The sequence below is a fragment of the Eschrichtius robustus genome, chromosome 7 (assembly GCF_028021215.1).
Source record: "Eschrichtius robustus isolate mEscRob2 chromosome 7, mEscRob2.pri, whole genome shotgun sequence".
Lineage (NCBI taxonomy): Eukaryota > Metazoa > Chordata > Mammalia > Artiodactyla > Eschrichtiidae > Eschrichtius > Eschrichtius robustus.
In genome coordinates, this window is record NC_090830.1 from 5,663,873 (window position 1) to 5,681,279 (window position 17,407).

Below are 17,407 nucleotides of genomic sequence, written 5' to 3' on the forward strand. Positions count from 1 at the left end.
TTTCAGGAAGTTTTGTCAAATATTCAAGGAAGAAATAATTACAGTCTTACAAAACTTTTCTAGAAACAGAGTACAAAGGAACACCTGTAACTTATTTTATAAGCTAGTAAAACCTTAATAGAAAAGCCCAAGGGTGAGAAAGGAAGTATAATACATACAGGCAATCTTACTCATGAACACAGATGAAAAACACCTGAAAAAAGTACATATATAATATACACACCCATACACACACAAATATATACAGATATGTAAATAAATATGTGTTTGTGTATGCATGCAAACCGAATCCAGCAATGTATAAGGATAATATAACACATCATGACAGATTGGCATTGACCCCAGGAATGCAAGGGTACTTCAGACAATTAACCTAATTCATCAATTTAACATATTAAAGATGGGAAAAAATCATGTAATTATCTCAAAAGATATAGTAAAAATATTTGATAAATGTTCTCAAGCATGATAAAAACTTGCCAAGTAATAATAGAAGGTAACTTTATTAACTTAATAAAGGGTATTTATAAAAATACCTATAGCAAATACCATACTTACTGATGAAACACTGAGAATGTCTCCCTTGAAATAAGAAATACGGGCAGGAAGTCCTCTACTATCACTCCAGTCAACACTGCACAACAAATCCTAACAAGCACAGTAAGACAAGAAAAATAAAGATATAAAAATTGATAAGAAACAAAACTTCTACTACTCATAGATAACAGAAAAGTGTGAAAGAAACTAGAAATACATTATTAGAATTAATTGTGTTCAGCAAGGCTACTGAACACAAAAATTAACACACAAAAATCAGTCTGATTTCTAAATACCAGCAATAGACAATAAAAATAAATAAAAGATAGTTACAATGGCATCAAAAATGCAAACTACCTAGGGAAAAAAATCTAAAAAAATAATACACGAAAGTCCACTGTGTGAAAAAGTATAAAACTTAATTGAAAGACAATAAAGACCAAAATAGATAATGTCATGTTCAAGGATCAGAGGGCTCTGTATGATAAAGATGTACATTTTCCCCAAAGTGACCTTATAGAGTCAATGAGATTCTAATAAAAATTCACAGAAGTTTTCATTAAACTTAACAAGCTTATTCTAAAACTTATATGAAAGTACAAAGGCTGCAAACAGCCATGACAATCTTTAAGAACAAGGTGAGTGGATTAATTCTCAGAAATATCAACTCCTATAATGTTACAGTAATATTAGACTGTGATGTGATGACGTGGTGAGAGACAGCCTAATCTGCTGAACAGATGAGAGCCCAGGAGCAGACCTGTGTGTGTATGACATCTGATGGATAAGAGTGGTTTTGCAGATCTGTGGGTAAAATATGGACTTCATAGTAAGGCAACGCTGGAAAAAAGTGAAATGCAATCCTTACGTCACATAATACACAAAACCTCTTCCACTTTTATGACTGGGAAAAAGCAAAGCTATGTATGAGGTATTCAGAAGATAATACAGAACAATAGCTTTAAGATACCCTTCTCTATTATGAGGTCATAAAATCAGTAATAAAAAGAAAACATAAAGGAAAAAGATTAACTGAACACATTAAAGTTAATTTTTATTCATCAAAAAGTACCATCAAGAATGGGAAAAGACAAGCCACATCCTGGGAGAAGTTACTTGTAAACATTTAACCAACAAGAATTGGTACCCAGAATATGTGAAGAATTCCTATGAACTTATAATAATGGGCAAAAAGACTGGAAATGAAATTATAATTACAATTCATGCCTAAAGCCCACTAGATTAGCAAGAATTAATAAGCCTGACAAAATTAAGTATTGCCAAGGATGCAAAGTGAATCTCTTACAGTGCTGGAGGTGGTCCACTTTGGAAAGTAAGTTGAACGTACACACAACCGATGACTTAGCATCATTACTCCTAGAGAAATTCTCGCACACTCCTAAGAGACACGCACAGCAGTATTCATGACAACATTGCTTGTGATAGCAAAAGCAAACAAGTAAACAAAAAAAAAACTATGAATGATCCAAATATCTATAAACAGTAGAATAATACTACAGTATATTCATTCAGTGGAATACTAGTCAGTAATGAAAATGAATTAATTTTGAGATTAACATGAGTGAACCTCAAAAACGAAATACTGAAAGTTAGAGTATAATGAAATAATATGCATACAAATTCAAAACAGGCAAAATAGTCATTGGGTAGAGACACATACATAGTTGGGAAAACTGTGAAGAAAAATGAGTGAAAAACTATCACAAAAATCAGGATAGTGACTATTATGGAGAGAGTGAGGGTATGTGATCGAGAAAGGGCACACAGAGGCCTTTCACTGGTAATGTTCTATATCCTAATCTGAATAGCTGGTGCACTAGCGTTGGCTTTACTATTCTTTAAAGTACACTTTTACATGTCATACACTTTTCTGTATTTATGATATTTTACAACAGAAAGAAATTAACTTATCACATTTTCATTTAACTTTCGGTAATAAAATACTTTATTGGTACCTTTTACTGTCAAAAACAGAGTAATGTTTCCATTGTTTAGCTTCCATCTTTAAATGAAAAGCTTTTTTTTAAAAAAAAAAAGGAGAAAAAAAATCATTTGATTCTGTCAAAAAACCAGCTACAACTCACTTTTGCAAATAATTATGTTCTCTCACTTTAAATACCTTAATTCACTGGTCTTCACAATAAATAACTGTATATAAAAGGAGACAATGGCCTAAACAATTTTGCAGAGAACAGTTTACACATCTTAAAAAACTAAGCCTAAATGCTACCCCAACTAAAAACTTGTAAGAATATTTAGTAAGAGTTATTATAAAATTGAATTCATGTAGCACCAAGAAATTTGGTATTTATAATATTACAGATGATATGATTTACTGAGCAAAAAGAGTAATGATTTGTCTTCTATGAATTTTCAGGGGTTTCTATACAAACAGAAAGAATTCAATATAGGTCCCTTTTAAAAGCCAAAGGTTCAAAAATCTATGCATGCCTTTAACCATATCTCCAATTTGTGGATCTAGCAATTGACCATATAGTAAAAGATCCATGTGTGATAAATAACATAGTACAGTCATATCTGAATATAATTTCTTATTCATCTTGTCTCATTAATATAATTTACACCTCAATTAAAACATCATTCTATCTGCAAGTTATATATTTCTCTAAAATATTCTGTAATTCAGATTTCCATTTAGACAACCTTCCCCTCCTCCTCTTTTCTCGAATCAGTTATGATCTTATGGTATACCTCATTAAATTGTTTTGTTTTTCTTCTTTCAGTGAAACTCCCCCTCAACTCAAAGTATTACAATAACACAGACGCAGCTTAATTAACATATTAGAAAAAAAGGATAATACATACATATGGATCCATGCTAAATAAGACAACACAAAGCAAAAAACACACGACACCATGCTATGTTCATCTATTCTGAGTCACCGCAAGAAGGCCCTGATAGGGCCCTGGCTCATGTAAATTGATGTCCCAGACACCAGTTTAGTGTCCTATACTCCAGCATAATTAACTGTTCTGTTAAAGACGTTTCCATGTTTATTTCTGTTTATTCAAAACAGTCTACAGCAACTTTGACTCCTAATCCTGAACATGATGCTAAATTAGTAACACATTATATTTTTAATCAAGCCACAGATTATAACCTTAGTATTTTCTACTATTACCCATTTGTTTAAAAACAGACATTGAGGGGGCTAGGCAACACAAAGTTGAGGGATTTTTGTCTCTGCCTTCTCTTGATTAGTTGGGGATTTCAGATGTGTCATTTAATTATCCTCTGTTTCAGTGAAAAAGGATTCTTTAAGCAACTGCCCAAAGATCTTAATTTAAAACCAAGCAGGTTGACTCAGTGGTCGGTAGGTGAAGAGCCCTTATCCACACACTCCATCCATAACACTCCGTCCTCTCTTTGGGAACAGGATGCTCCCGACCCACCTTCAGCACAACACATTCCACCCCTCAGCCCAGACGCAACCAGGATACACATCAGAACATGAAGCCGGGTAAAATTAACTCAAAGCTACTCTTAGAACAAAGAGCAGATTTTGATTTGTCAATGATTCCATAGTGAAGTATACTCACAAAACAGAGACTCTGCATTGCAAAACTTGCTTTTTCTTCTCACACTAAATTGCTAAAGTAATGTCAGCAAGAACACAAAAGATAAGCATGTCTTCTCTGAAAGAGGCACTGCATCTGGAATTGGAATTAAGGCTAAATAAATAGTGCTGGTTTGTGGTTCAGACTAACGTGTCACTGATTACATTAACCAACAGCTTCGCTATTTGTCCTGTATGCCTGTTTGTGAAGATGCGCCTCTATCTCCTCCCTGAAGACCAGCATTCCCAGGTGCGAGTGAGAGGCTTCGTTCATGGCTTTGGACTGGATGCACATGCGGTACTGCTCGGGGGTCAACTCATCAGCACAGCGTTTCTCATGCCAGAGGTGGAAAAGACCAGGAACCGGAGTCCGAATCACAATCAGGTCACCATGTAAGTATTTTCGATAAAGATGAACATCTTCTCCACCCCAACCTTTTACTTCCATATCAAATCCACCTGCAGGATCAAAACTCACACTGTTAAATAACTGCCTGGCAGCCGGAGCACAGTCAAACCTGATAAAGACTTAAAACATTCTGCTTCAAATGAGATGGCACAGTATAATCCAAAGACACCTGAAGTAGAGGACTGACATCCTGGTTTAGAAATCCAGTTACCAGCTGACGTCTAGAAGCTCACAATCTGTTGTTGAGAGTATCAAAATGAGATTAAACATTTGAGAATACTTTGTAAACTTCAGAGTTCTATAGAAAACCTCTAGAAAGTCAAATAAAGGAGAAGGAAATATAAATCACCCACAACATCACCACCATTAATGTTTTATTATGTTTTCTTTCTATCCTTTGAGATCCAAGTTCTTCTGGGTCACAGAAAACTTTCCGGAAGGGAAAACAGAAGAAATGGACAAGGTGGACACATAAAGTTGAGAATGGGCACACAGATGATTTAAAGCCATGGAAGTGGGTGAAATTACTGGAGTTTACAGGGAAAACAGGGCCCAGGTCTAAATGCTAAGAAATGTCAATATCTAGAGGGTAAACAGGCAGAGAAAGACAAGTCAGCAAAAGAGACTGAGAGGTGGCCCCAGAAGAAGGAGAAAATTCTGGAGAATGTGCTATCACAGTAGTGAAGTGAGGAAAGCATCTTGAGAAAGAAATGGTCAAGTGTGTGCTGCTCAATTAAGAACTTAAAGAGAATCAAGTAGACCTGGCAATGTAAATGTCACTTAGAGCCTTACTTAGAGCAAGGGAGACAGAGTTCACACTATTTTCAAATTGGTTTAAGCTGAACTAACTTTAAAGAAGCATGGAGAATACAAACTATTTTGAGTTTTTTGAAAAGCTAGAAAAGATTCTTAAAAATGGAGAAAAAAATTAATTATTTAATTAAAAGCTAGGTTTCCAAATTATGTCTTTTGTCAAATTCTATGTCACTTAATTTCACTCTCATAGGATGACAATAATCCTGAGATCTCTTAAAAATATTACTTTAAATAGTCACAGCTTTACTAAATGCTATGCCTGATTATATCTTGGCTTTTCTTCCTTGTAGATACGAATAAGCTCCTCAAATATTGGAGACGGTACAGATAGTGAAAATAAACAGAGGACTTCCGGTTTCTGGTCCAGCATGTACAGACCTTAGAAGTCATCACTCCATCCTGACAACAAGTAAAAAGTTGAACAAACTGAAAACTCAACAACTCTTTTCAGATCCCTCAGAAAAATAAAGTCACAGGGCAAACTGTGAAGGGACAGATAGGTGGGTAAGACAGAATCACAACTATTAGGGAAGAAATGGACTAATAGAAATCTCCAGGGGAACCAGTACTGGGGTAGGAAAATCGGAACTGTAATTGATGAATTGCTAGAGGCTCAGTGGAAAAGTCTAAGAGTTGAAAATTCCAGAGAGGCCTGCACACTTTTGTGAGTTTTACCTCTAGGTCTACCAGGTTCTCACAGTGAAGACTTGAGAAAAATCCCCTAGCGCTTTCAGAAGGAGGGGGAAAGTAACCATTCTAAAATATGCCAGGGCATTTTGTTCTTCTTAATAAGGCCTGTGCTCGGGAAAAACTATTTTACCAGAGTCTAACCTATCTGGGGGAAGGGATATACCCAACTCCAGCCCACTCTAGCCATCCTGTCCCACCTAAGATTGGGGGCTGTGTCTGTGAAACGATTGTGAAGTTCATGGTCCAGGCTCACAGGCTCACTAAAGACGGACTGAGACCTTATCATAGAACTACAGAATACTTCCTCTTCTCCCACACCTTACCATCACTAAAGGCCTATTTACTGCAGTTTCCTTTACCCAGTACATCATGTTCAGCTATGAAGAAAAAAATTAGGCAAACTAAAAGTCAAAAAACAGTTTGAAGTGAGACAGGCTGGGACCTGGGACCCTTTGCTGCAGTGCTGCAGTGCTTACACCTGGACACACCTCTCCTCGAGCAACAAAATACAAAGAAACCGTATGGGACGAAAAATAACTTCATGAATGCGCAGTTGGGGCAAATTATGGATAGAAAGATACAAAAGACCGAAAAACCCAACTGCCACTTCTAAAGAGCCTGGAGCAAAAACTGGGTGTCAGGAGCAAAAGCAGCGTACTGTGCATGCCCCCTGCACATAACACCACAAAGGGGTGGGCAAACGACCTAAGCCACCCCTCTGGCCCGACCCCTGGACACACGCCTACCCTCACCCCATATAAGGAACAAGCTCACCCTGCCTCAGCGAGTGAGCAAGCAAGGGAACCTGTCGTTTGTTCTCACTCCCCGCTGCTGCAGCAGGGGCCCCAATAAAGCCTTGCATGAATTTCTTGTCTGGCCTCTAGTCAATTTCTATTGCTTGGGGAAGGCTAAGAACCCTGGTCAGTATCAGAAGAGAAAGAGCAAACATCAGAACCAGACTCAGATATGGCAGGGATGTTGGAACTAAAGGACTGTGAATTTAAAACGACTATAATTAATACGCTGAGTGCTCTAATGGAAAAAGCAGACAACATGCAAGAACAGGTGGGTAATGTAAGCAGAGAGAGAGAGATTCTAAGAAAGAATCACAAAGAAATGCTAAAAATAAAAAGCAATGTAACAGAAATGAAGAATACCTTTGAGGGGCTCACTAGTAGACTGGACTTGGCTGAGGAAAGAATCTCTGAACTTGAGAACAGGTGAATAGAGACTTCCAAGACTGAAAAGCAAAGAGAAAGAAGACTGGGGGTGGGGGGTGGGGAGGGGAAGAAAAGAAAAAACAGAACAGAATATCCAAGAACTATGGGACAACTACAAAAGGTGTAACATATGTATAATGGGAATACCAGAAGGACAGGAAAGAGGGACAAGAACAGAAGCTCCAAATGAAAGAGGCTAAACTGCAAACAAGTGCTACTGAGAGGGCAGGGGCTCCCTTTCTCACCCAGCCCACATTCATAGGGTAGAGGCTCTCCAAGAGGGAGTAGGCCCTACTGCTCCCACCTAATGTCCTGCTCATAAAGCAGGGGTGTCCCTCTGAGAGAAGTGTGCCACTATCTCCACCCCCAGGTCTGGAGCAGAGGCTCAGAGCTTTTTCTCAGGGGAAGCAGCAGTCCATAAGAACAAATGCTCCAGAGCTTTTCCCAAAGGAACTGACTCTATTTAAAAGAGAATGTGCAGAAATTCAGGCCTAAGGGGGCTCTTGAAAATACTGGAGATTTGGTGGTAAACAATTAAGAGGAGGCTGGTAGCCCCATTAGAAGAAGCTAAAATGTAGGCCAGCCAGTTTACCAGAGCGAGGCAGGCAAAGAGACAGCTAAGAAGAGCCCTCCTGGGGTCCAAGCAAACCTCAAAAACTTGCCTCAAAAACTACCCTGCAAAAGGGTTCAATTTAATTGGTTCAGACTATGGAGCAATTTATGTCCCAGAGCACTGTCAAATCAGTGAGCAAATTAGTGCAGCCTAACAGCCTAATAGGTAGGAGTGACATCAACAGGAATGGAAAGAGACAGTCAAAGAGAGCCCTGCTAAATCCAACGTCATCCCAGGATGGCTGTGCACATGCCCTGATGAGTGACATGAGAAGCTTCATATTGTTGGGAGGCAGAGGGGTGGGGAGACAGAATTCACTAAAATAGTAAAGGCAAGTCAATTAATAAATGAATAAGCAAAGTCAAAACAAAATACAAGCCCTGGAGGCAGGGGGAGTCAATATCTAGAATCAACACAAAATATTATCTAAAATGTCCAGTTTTCAAAAAAGTATTGAAAGAATACTGAAAAGTGTGACCCATATACCAAAAGAAAAGCAGGCAACAGAAACTGCCTGTGAGAGCACCCAGATGTCAGTTTTAGCAGATTTCAAAACAACCATTATAAATATGTTCGAAGAATTAAAAGAAATCATGCTTAAAAAAGTAACAAAGTAAGATGACAATGTCTCATCAAGAAGAGAATATTACTAAAGAGATAGAAATGAGATTCTGGAGTTAAAAAGCACAATAACTCAAATGAAAAATTCACTAGAGCAGCTCAACAGTAGATCTGAACTAACAAAAGAAGAATCAGTGAACCTGAAGATAGATCAATTGAGATTATGCAATACAAAGAAAAGAGGAAAAGAATGAAGAAAAACGAACAGTCTCAGAGAAATGTGGGACACCATTAACTGCTCCAACATATATCTGATAGAAATACAAGGAAAAAACAATGAGAAAGGAGCCGTGAGAAATAACAGAGGTCAGAAGGCAGTGATGTATCCTTACTATTTTATTAAGCAAGAAATCAGGGAAAAAGGCATTAGTTTCATGTAATAGTCTTTTTTATTACTATTTGCTGATTTTCCATCATTTGTTCAGAGATAAAAAGACAAGGTGGAGGACTTCCCTGCTGGCGCAGTGGTTAAGGATCCGCCTGCCAATGCAGGGGACATGGGTTCAAGCCCTGGTCAAGATCCCACATGCCACGGAGCAACTAAGCCCGTGTGCCACAACTACTGAGCCCGTGTGCTGCAACTACTGAAGCCTGCGCATCTAGAGCCCGTGCTCCGCAACAAGAGAAGCCACCACAATGAGAAGCCTGCACACCGCAACGAAGAGTAACCCCCCCTCGCTGCAACTAGAGAAAGCCCACGCACAGTAACGAAGATCCAACGTGGCCAAAAAAAAAAAAAAGACAAGGTGTAGGAATTTCCAAAACAAATGGCTGATTATAAAAATGAAGGTAAGATGGACCTAAAAAATACACAAAATATATTCTATTAAAAAATATATATACCATATATTCTAATACACTGTGGAAAGGTAGCCCCTGAATGAATCAGGAGACATGGAATGAATGAATCAGGTTTCAGCCTGCTTCCTTAAGCTAGGCTCTGATGCTTTAATTTTTGCTGGGTGAGACTAAAGGTACAGTGGGGCAGGTAGCTTAGATGAGATTCTTCATGGTTAGCTTTGGTTTAGGGGTGTGGATGACTAAGCCAGTGATTCCAAGTTCCCCACTCCAACTTCAACCAGAGCTAGAAAGAGCAGGCGTTTTTCCATTTGTTTTAAATACTGGGATTTTGCATTATGTTCAAGAAAATGGTGGTTTCCTCTCCAAGTAAAAAATATGAAAGCCCTTGGACTAGATAACCCAACATTATTTCTAGCTGTAACAATTCATGAGTACACCACCAAAGCTAGGTACAGATCTTTTGTTAAGAGTACTCGAAACAACTGCAAATATGGGTATTTTATTTTATCATTATGACCTCATTTTTCTATTCAAAGACACTAATTATAAGCTCACTTTGCCTTTCATATTTCCAGACTCTTCAGGTAATCTCAGACATTCAAAATTTAATAGGAAAATATTTAGATCTGAGACGTTTTAGAAAAATGCCATATTACAGTATACACCTAAAGTCCTATCCTTAAATGTAAGGTGTACTTACCAATGGTCAGGAAATCTGATCGATACTGACAAGTCATTCCAAAGCCAAAATCTCGCCAAAAGCCAGAATCCTTTTTGTGAACCTTAAGGTTAAAAAACAAAATTCAATTTAATCCCTCAAAAACTAGTAGTTTCAATCAACAATGAAACAAATTAAAATATTTTCCAAATAATACTTTTTCCTGTCATTATGTGATTGATAATGGATCAGATGCCTTTATATTATTAGATCCTTACAAAACCAACAAAAATACAGTAATCCCCATGAGCACAGGATTCTTGCTACTTTTCTGTTGTTTTGTTTTATGAATTTTGTTTTATTTTACTTTTTTTATACAGCAGGTTCTTATTAGTTATGTATTTTACACAAATTAGTATGTATATGTCAATCTCAATCTCCCAATTTATCCCACCACCACCGCCCCACCCCCTACCCTGCTGTACCCCCTTGGTGTCCATACTTTTGTTCTCTACTTTCAATTTAATTTGTTCAAGCCTTGTACAAGGTGCAAGCTGAGGTTACTAATAATCAAAGAATTTGATGCCTGACCTCAGGGGGCTTACATTCTGCTTAAGGAGGACACCAGTTGCACAAGCACATACTGTAATACACTGATCACTTCTACACAGTAGACCTTATTTGGTACCTGGCCAGCATCCATTCCCCTACCGCTTTCCTGACTGTGTACAGTTTTGCCCTGGTAATTACCTGGTCCCATGCAGCCCATGAGCTTCAGGGACGCTCCTTCCACTGGCAGCGTCAGACTGGGCCGCGAGCACGCTACACCAGTGAGATGGTCTCACCCTACTCACTTAGGAACTGATTAGGCATTAGACAAAGTTCAGGTCCACATGCTAAAACAGGAGGGCTATTGGGAACTTTGGAAAACAAAGCCCCCTCATTCTTCTGAGAGCTACTAGAAAAGACACTTGCTCTCTTTGGATGGTGTAAGGCAGGAGTAAGCAACTCCCACCTGGCTTTGTAAATAACTGTATTGGAACAAAGCCACACTCATTTGTTTACAAATTGTCTATGGGTATTTTTGTGGTACAATGGCAGAGTTAAATAGTTGGAACAGGGACTGTATGGTCCGCAAAACCTAAAATATTTTCTATGTGGCTCTTTACAGAATAAGTTTGTCAACCCCTGGTGTAGGGTATAGATGTGAAGTTTGGAACTGCTGCAGTCCTTTCCCACCATGAGGGAAACCAGCTTTAAAATAGAGAGGTCACCACTGAAGTCCAAGCAGAGAAAGAAAAAGAAAATCAGGGCTTTGATGACACTGGGCCTGCAGAATGAAGTAAAAGTTGAAGCTTGATAAACCTCCTTTTAAAATTCATACATTCAACAAGTGTTTAATCTGTTGGACTTGGTTTTGGGAGCTGGGACCCAGCAGGGAACAGAGGTGACAAAATCCCTGCTACCACAGAGCCTCCGTTTTGATGGGAAAATAACCAATAAATAAATATAGGTCTCAGGTGGTGACACATGCTAGAAAGAAAGATGCCGTAGGCTAAACAGAGAGCAAGACAGAAAGCCTATTTTAGATATAATGGCCACAAAAGGCCTCTATGAGGAGGTAACGTTTGAGCACGGACCCTACAGAAATCAGGGAGTCGGCTATGCAAATATGTGGAGATCATTCCAGAAGCATGTACAATGGCTCTGAGGGAGGAGCTCACTTGGAGTGTTTGACAAACAGTAAAGAAACAACTGTGGCAAGAGCTCAGAAAACAAGGGCAAGAAGAATGAGGCCCCAGGTCAAGAAACAGCTATGACATTTTCCAAACATAAGTGGTATTATAGTATTTTGGTATAGTATTTTGATCATTATGGCAATGATCTAGAAGAGGCAAAATGTTAGGATAGGAGAGAGTGAAGAATGGCTGAGGGGCGCCCTTGTTTAGGCATGAGGGATGAGCTCCATGTAGTTCACTACAAAAGGACGAGCTGGCCTTATGAAGGAATGTGGCAGTTCCTCCACTGGGACTGGAGAGAGGCTGAGAATGTGATACAGAGCCAGTGAGGTCGATGGATCTCATGACAGGAGAATAAGGAAGTGAACACCCAACTGCTTCTCTTTTCTAAACGAAACAGATACGTGGAGAGTAAGGAGTGGTGAGGGTTGCTGGGAGGCGTGAGAAGGATAGTGTGGCAGGCTTGGAGGACAAAGAGTGGGTGGGCTAGGGTAAGGCACAGGATTTCAGGGCAGTCTGGGACCCCTGAGGCCTGTGGTCATGTTTAAAGCTATGCTGTGTAGTGGGACTGTGTGTCTCTCACTCTCCACATTCTGCTGCTCTGGGGCCTGGCTGACAGAGTTGCCCTTAACCAGGTTAGGGTTCTAAGAGAAAACACTGGAAGGAGTGAGGGATGAAGGAGGTGAGTGTATGCCAAAGAAGAGGCTGTGGATAACAGCTGACCATGGAGTCTGAGCTGGGTAAGGAGGGAAATGAGGATATGGATGTGAGGAGGGTGACAGAGAGGAGAAAGACAGGCACCTCACCCAAGCTGCAGCATTCTGAGACAGCTTCCTCCAAGAAATGAAGTTACAGCTGGGATCTGAGAGATAAGTAGGAGTTAGTCAAGTGAAAGATGTGCTGGGAGAAAGTTCCAGGCAAAGGAACAGTTTACGCAAAGGCCTGTGATGGAAGAGAGCACTGTGGGTGAAAGATGGTGGGACTAAAACACTGGGGTCAGAAGTAGAGGTGCCCACAAATGTGGAGCAGGGCTCAGGAAACTTTTATAGAAAACTGGACAGTAAATATTTTATGCTCTGCAGAACATAGAATCTCTGTCTCAAATACTCAACTCTGTCACTGTAGTGTGAAAGCAGTCATTAACAATTAAATAATCAAATGAACACGTTGTGTTCCAAAAAACTTTAAGGCCACTGAAATTTGAATTTCATATAATTTTCATGTGCCATGAAATATTATCCTTTTAAAAATATTTTTCAACCATTCTTAACTCATGGGCCATTCAAAACTAGGCAGCAGGCCGGATTTGGCCTGCAGGCCACAGACTGCTGACCCCTGGCCTAGAGGGATCGGCAGGGCCACATCAGAGAGAACTACATGTGCCTGGTCACATGGTTTGGGCTTTATCCTAATGGTAATAGGGGTTCTCTGAAGAGCAGGAGCAAAAGGAGTAATGTGATCAGACGATGCTTTTGGAAGATCATTCTGGATGATAAGGGAGAAGAGATAAGGAGAGAGAAGAGGTAAGAAGGCAAGAATGGAGGCAGTGAGGCTGGTTAAGAGGCAACAGTTATAATCTGGGGATAAGAAGCTGGTGGGATAGACTGTCATGGTATGTACAGAAAGAAAAAAAATTTGATGGATGTAGAAAAGATTTAGGACACAGAACTGACAGAAGTTAGCAAGTGACTCAATGGGCAGAAGCAGGGGATGAGACGGAAGGATCACCCAAGGATGACCGCAGACTGTTGTCCTGACAATGGGTATGTGACGGTACCTCCCCCACAAGAGCAGGAGCACAGGGTTGGGGGCGGGGGAGGACCAGCCCAGAGATGGATGCTGTGGAGCCAGGTTCTGCACACAATGAATTTCAGTGACCTGCAGGGCAACCACAGATCGGAAATTCTTGCAGATAGCAGGAATACGGGAATATACAGGTCTGCAGAGGAAGCAGCTTTGGAGAAGAGTGGGACAGTCTGAAAAAGCTGCTGTGCAGAACGGGAGAACCACTCCGGAAAACAGAAGGAACCAGGCAGTACTGAGGACTTGGCTCAAGTAGGAGCTAATAAATGAAATACAAATTTTCCTTTAACATTTGGTGGGGGGGCGGAAGGCTTCTTCCTGAGGGCAGGACTTTTTGTTAATTTTGCTCGCTATTAATTTTGCTCACTGCTATATCCCTAGTACCTAGAACAATGCAAGGCACAGGACAGGCTTTCAATAAATACTTGTTAAATGAATAAATAAATTTATACAGGCATAAGTTTTGTGGCAAAACCAAGATTAGGCTCTAGTATTCTTATCTCCTTTGTCAAAAAATATATAATATATATAATCCTGGTGCAAAGTATTAAAACATCCACTCTGACATTTCTACCCCAGGCCAATTCTGATTTTATAAATATTATGACTTCATTTATAACTTTAGTTTCTTTAAAAATTCTTCAAATATTATCAGACTTGGGGAAAAGAGTCATTGGTTTTGTTTGATTTTTAAATCAGCACATTTTCACTGAGGAAAGTAGAAGGAAACCCATATTGTCTACAATCCCTGATTGTTAATATTTTATTGCAGTTTACTCTTTCTCCTAAGCATGTGGGAGATGCAGCTATCCACACACAACCTACATCTCCAGCCCTCAGCTGCTCACAGACGGCAGGTTCACGAATCCCCCTGGCAATGTGGCACTTTCCCTTGGACGTCTGATAACCAACACCCACCTACCATGCTCACATTGACGTCCTGATCTCTCCTCTTGCCACTCCTGTCTTTCCCTCACTCCCCACATCTAATCCACCAGCAAGTTCTGTCTCTAAATCACACCCAAACCTTTCTCCACAGTCACCATCCTCACCCAAGCCGCAGCACCGCCCCTGGTCTACTGCAAAAGCCTAACTGGCTACTTGCAGTTAGAGCCACACACAATCCATTCTCCACAGAACCAGAACTCCCAAGGCTTTCTACCACACTTACATAAAATTCAAACCCCTTACAGGGGTACAGCAAGCTCTACATGACCTGGCCCAGCTCTGCGCCCGCTCGCCCCCTGCGCTCCAGCCACCTTAGGAAATCCACTAGCTGTCTTTCTGCCTGGCACTGCCTTCCCCAGTCACTGTGTAGCAGGTTCCTTCCTTTCACTCGGAAGCCCCTCCAACAGCCCCATCTCAGAGAGGCCTTTCTGACCCAACGCAACACAGAAACCACCTAATCACTCTTCACAACGCAGCCTGTTTTAATGATCTGCATGGTATTTGTTAACTGATTTTATTTTCTGTCTTTTCCTACCAGACTAAAGATTCTTGTGAACAACAATCACGTCTGTACGGTTCTACGTGCTGGGGTTCCAGCAGTGAATAATGGCTGGCATAGAATGGACGCTCACTATTTGATGAATTAATATAACAGAGTGGAGACTATGAAGCCACACTGCCCGGGCTCCTGGCCCCATCCTGGCCAGCTGTGCATTAGGGGAGGGGCACTCATCCACGCACAGCTGTCTCCTCATCTGTAAAATAGGGGTAATAATAGCATACACCTCAGAGGTTGTTACAGGATTAAATGAGTTAACGTGTATAAAAAACAGCACAGTACCTTGCACAAACAAAAGGGTACATAAAAACACTAGCTATTATAGCATTAAAATATCTAAAATATATATACACCATTTACCATTTTTTAACTTCACATTTGCCTCTACGTTTATGCTGTTGTATTTATTTCCATTTCATGAACATTTTCCTCTTGACACACAACATTCACCACAGTATATACTATAATTCAATTTATCATTTTATTATTACAGTTTTGCTTGCTTTTAATCTTGTCAATATTATGCATATTGCTACTCTACACCTCTGATTATTTCCTCAGGAGAGACTCCTGGGAGCAGAAATTATTGGATCAGAGGGATGAACCTGTTTGAAAACTCCTGACCCAGAAAGCTCACCTGTATTTCCACACCACTGGCAGGGACGGAGGAGCCCCTATCCTGCCAGCCTCACTCACATGGCTGTTTTTAAAAACAGCGATTTCACAGAAGAAAAGTATCGCACTGCTGTTTTAACGCATTCTTAGTAAGAAAGTCTACTTAAATATGTTTACTGTGAATTACTATCAAATGCCTTTTAACTATTTTTTTCCTATTTGGTGTATTTCCTATTTACTTCTAATACAACTTTAAACATTATGGAGAGCAAACTTTTGTCTTATGCTTTTTAAGTGAGAAGAATGAAGCCTAGAAAGGTTAAATAACTTGCAATGGTTACAAACTGGTGAAACTACAATTTGAAGTGGAAGTTCTTAAACTTATTTTTCTATACAACATCTTAGAATGAATCCACTTTCAAATCATTCTTCGCCCACATCCTCCCAAACCAGACAAGAATATTAGCTCTTCACCCTCATAGGCTGAGTCCATTTTGCACTTCTTCTGGTTTGTTTTTCCAAGTAAAATTTTTATAAATAAACTTTTTATTTTGAAATAATTTCAGATTTATAGAAAAGTTGCCACATAGTAAAGAGTTCCCATATACTTCTCTTGTAGCTTTAGCTTCCCCTAAATGTTATTATCTTACACCGTTGTGGTACATTTGTCAAAACTAAGAGACCAACAGTGGTATATTACTATTAACTAACTGCAGACTTTATTGGGATTCCACCAGTTTTTCCTTTAATGTCCTTTTTTCTGTTCTAGGATCCAGTCCAGGCGACCACATTGCATTTGGTGTTATGTCTCCTTAGTCTCCTGAGAAACTGTGACATTTTCTCAGTCTTGTTTTTGATGATCTTGACAGTTTTGAGGAGTAATGGTCAGGTATTTTATAGGACGTCCCTCAATTTGGGTTTGTCTCAAGTTTTTCTCATAATTAGGCTGGGGTTATAGGTTTTTGGAAGAAAGACCACAGGGGTGAAGTGCCTTTCTTGTTACATCTTATGAGGGGGTACATGACAACACTAGTAATGTTAACCTTCATTACTTGGTTTAAGGTGGTGTCTGCCAGGTTTCTCCGTTGAAACCTACTAGTTTTTCTTTTTTTCATACTTGTTTCTTTGGAAGTGAGTCACCTAGCTCCACCTTCTGGAAAAGGGAGTATCTACAAGTTATTTAGAATTCGGTACGGAAGATCTGTCTCTTTTCCCCCTATCTAATCTAATCAACCTATCAATCTATCCAGTTCATTCATTATTATTACTTATTTACTCACTCACAAATTTATTTATATCAGTATGGACTCATGGATATTTATTTTATGCTGGTGTTATAATCCAGTACTAGGCTATTTATTTTGTTGCTCAAATTGTTCCAGCTTTGCCACTGGGAGCCCTTTCAGGCTCTTGTGTCCCTCTGGCATACCCTCATCCTATTGTTGTTTGAATATTTCCTTACTTTCTAGAGCTACAGGATGCTCCAGGCTCCTCTATTTCCTGTCCCAGCACTAAGTTCTGGGAGCTGGGTATGCCTTTTACTCTAAAGATGTCACTGCTTCTGGGTCTCTTGGGACAGAGTTAGGTCATACATGTATGTATACCATGTATATACCCTTTGACTTTTTAATCCTAAATTGCTATTAACTTCTTTTTTATTATGTGTTTCATCAACAACTATTTAAAGAAACTAAAGTTTTACTAGGTTCTTGCTGTTGTTGACCACTTTTTAAAAAAAATTTATTTTATTTTAAATAAAAATTTTTTTGGCTGCGTTTA

The 17,407-nt window shown here is 39.5% G+C and overlaps 1 protein-coding gene across 2 annotated transcripts in view; it reads right to left on the reverse strand.

Annotated features, from left to right (window-relative positions):
- Window positions 1-2,141: 2,141 nt before the first annotated feature.
- Window positions 2,142-17,407, reverse strand: part of CSGALNACT2 (chondroitin sulfate N-acetylgalactosaminyltransferase 2) — a 52,793-nt gene continuing 37,527 nt past the window's right edge. For both annotated transcript variants that reach the window (XM_068547518.1, XM_068547520.1), the window contains 2 exons: window positions 10,007-10,088; window positions 2,142-4,595 (listed from right to left, as the gene is read on the reverse strand). In XM_068547518.1, coding sequence (XP_068403619.1) covers window positions 4,303-4,595; window positions 10,007-10,088 — 375 coding nt within the window. In that variant the 3' untranslated portion in view covers window positions 2,142-4,302. The remainder of the gene's footprint in view (window positions 4,596-10,006; window positions 10,089-17,407) is intronic.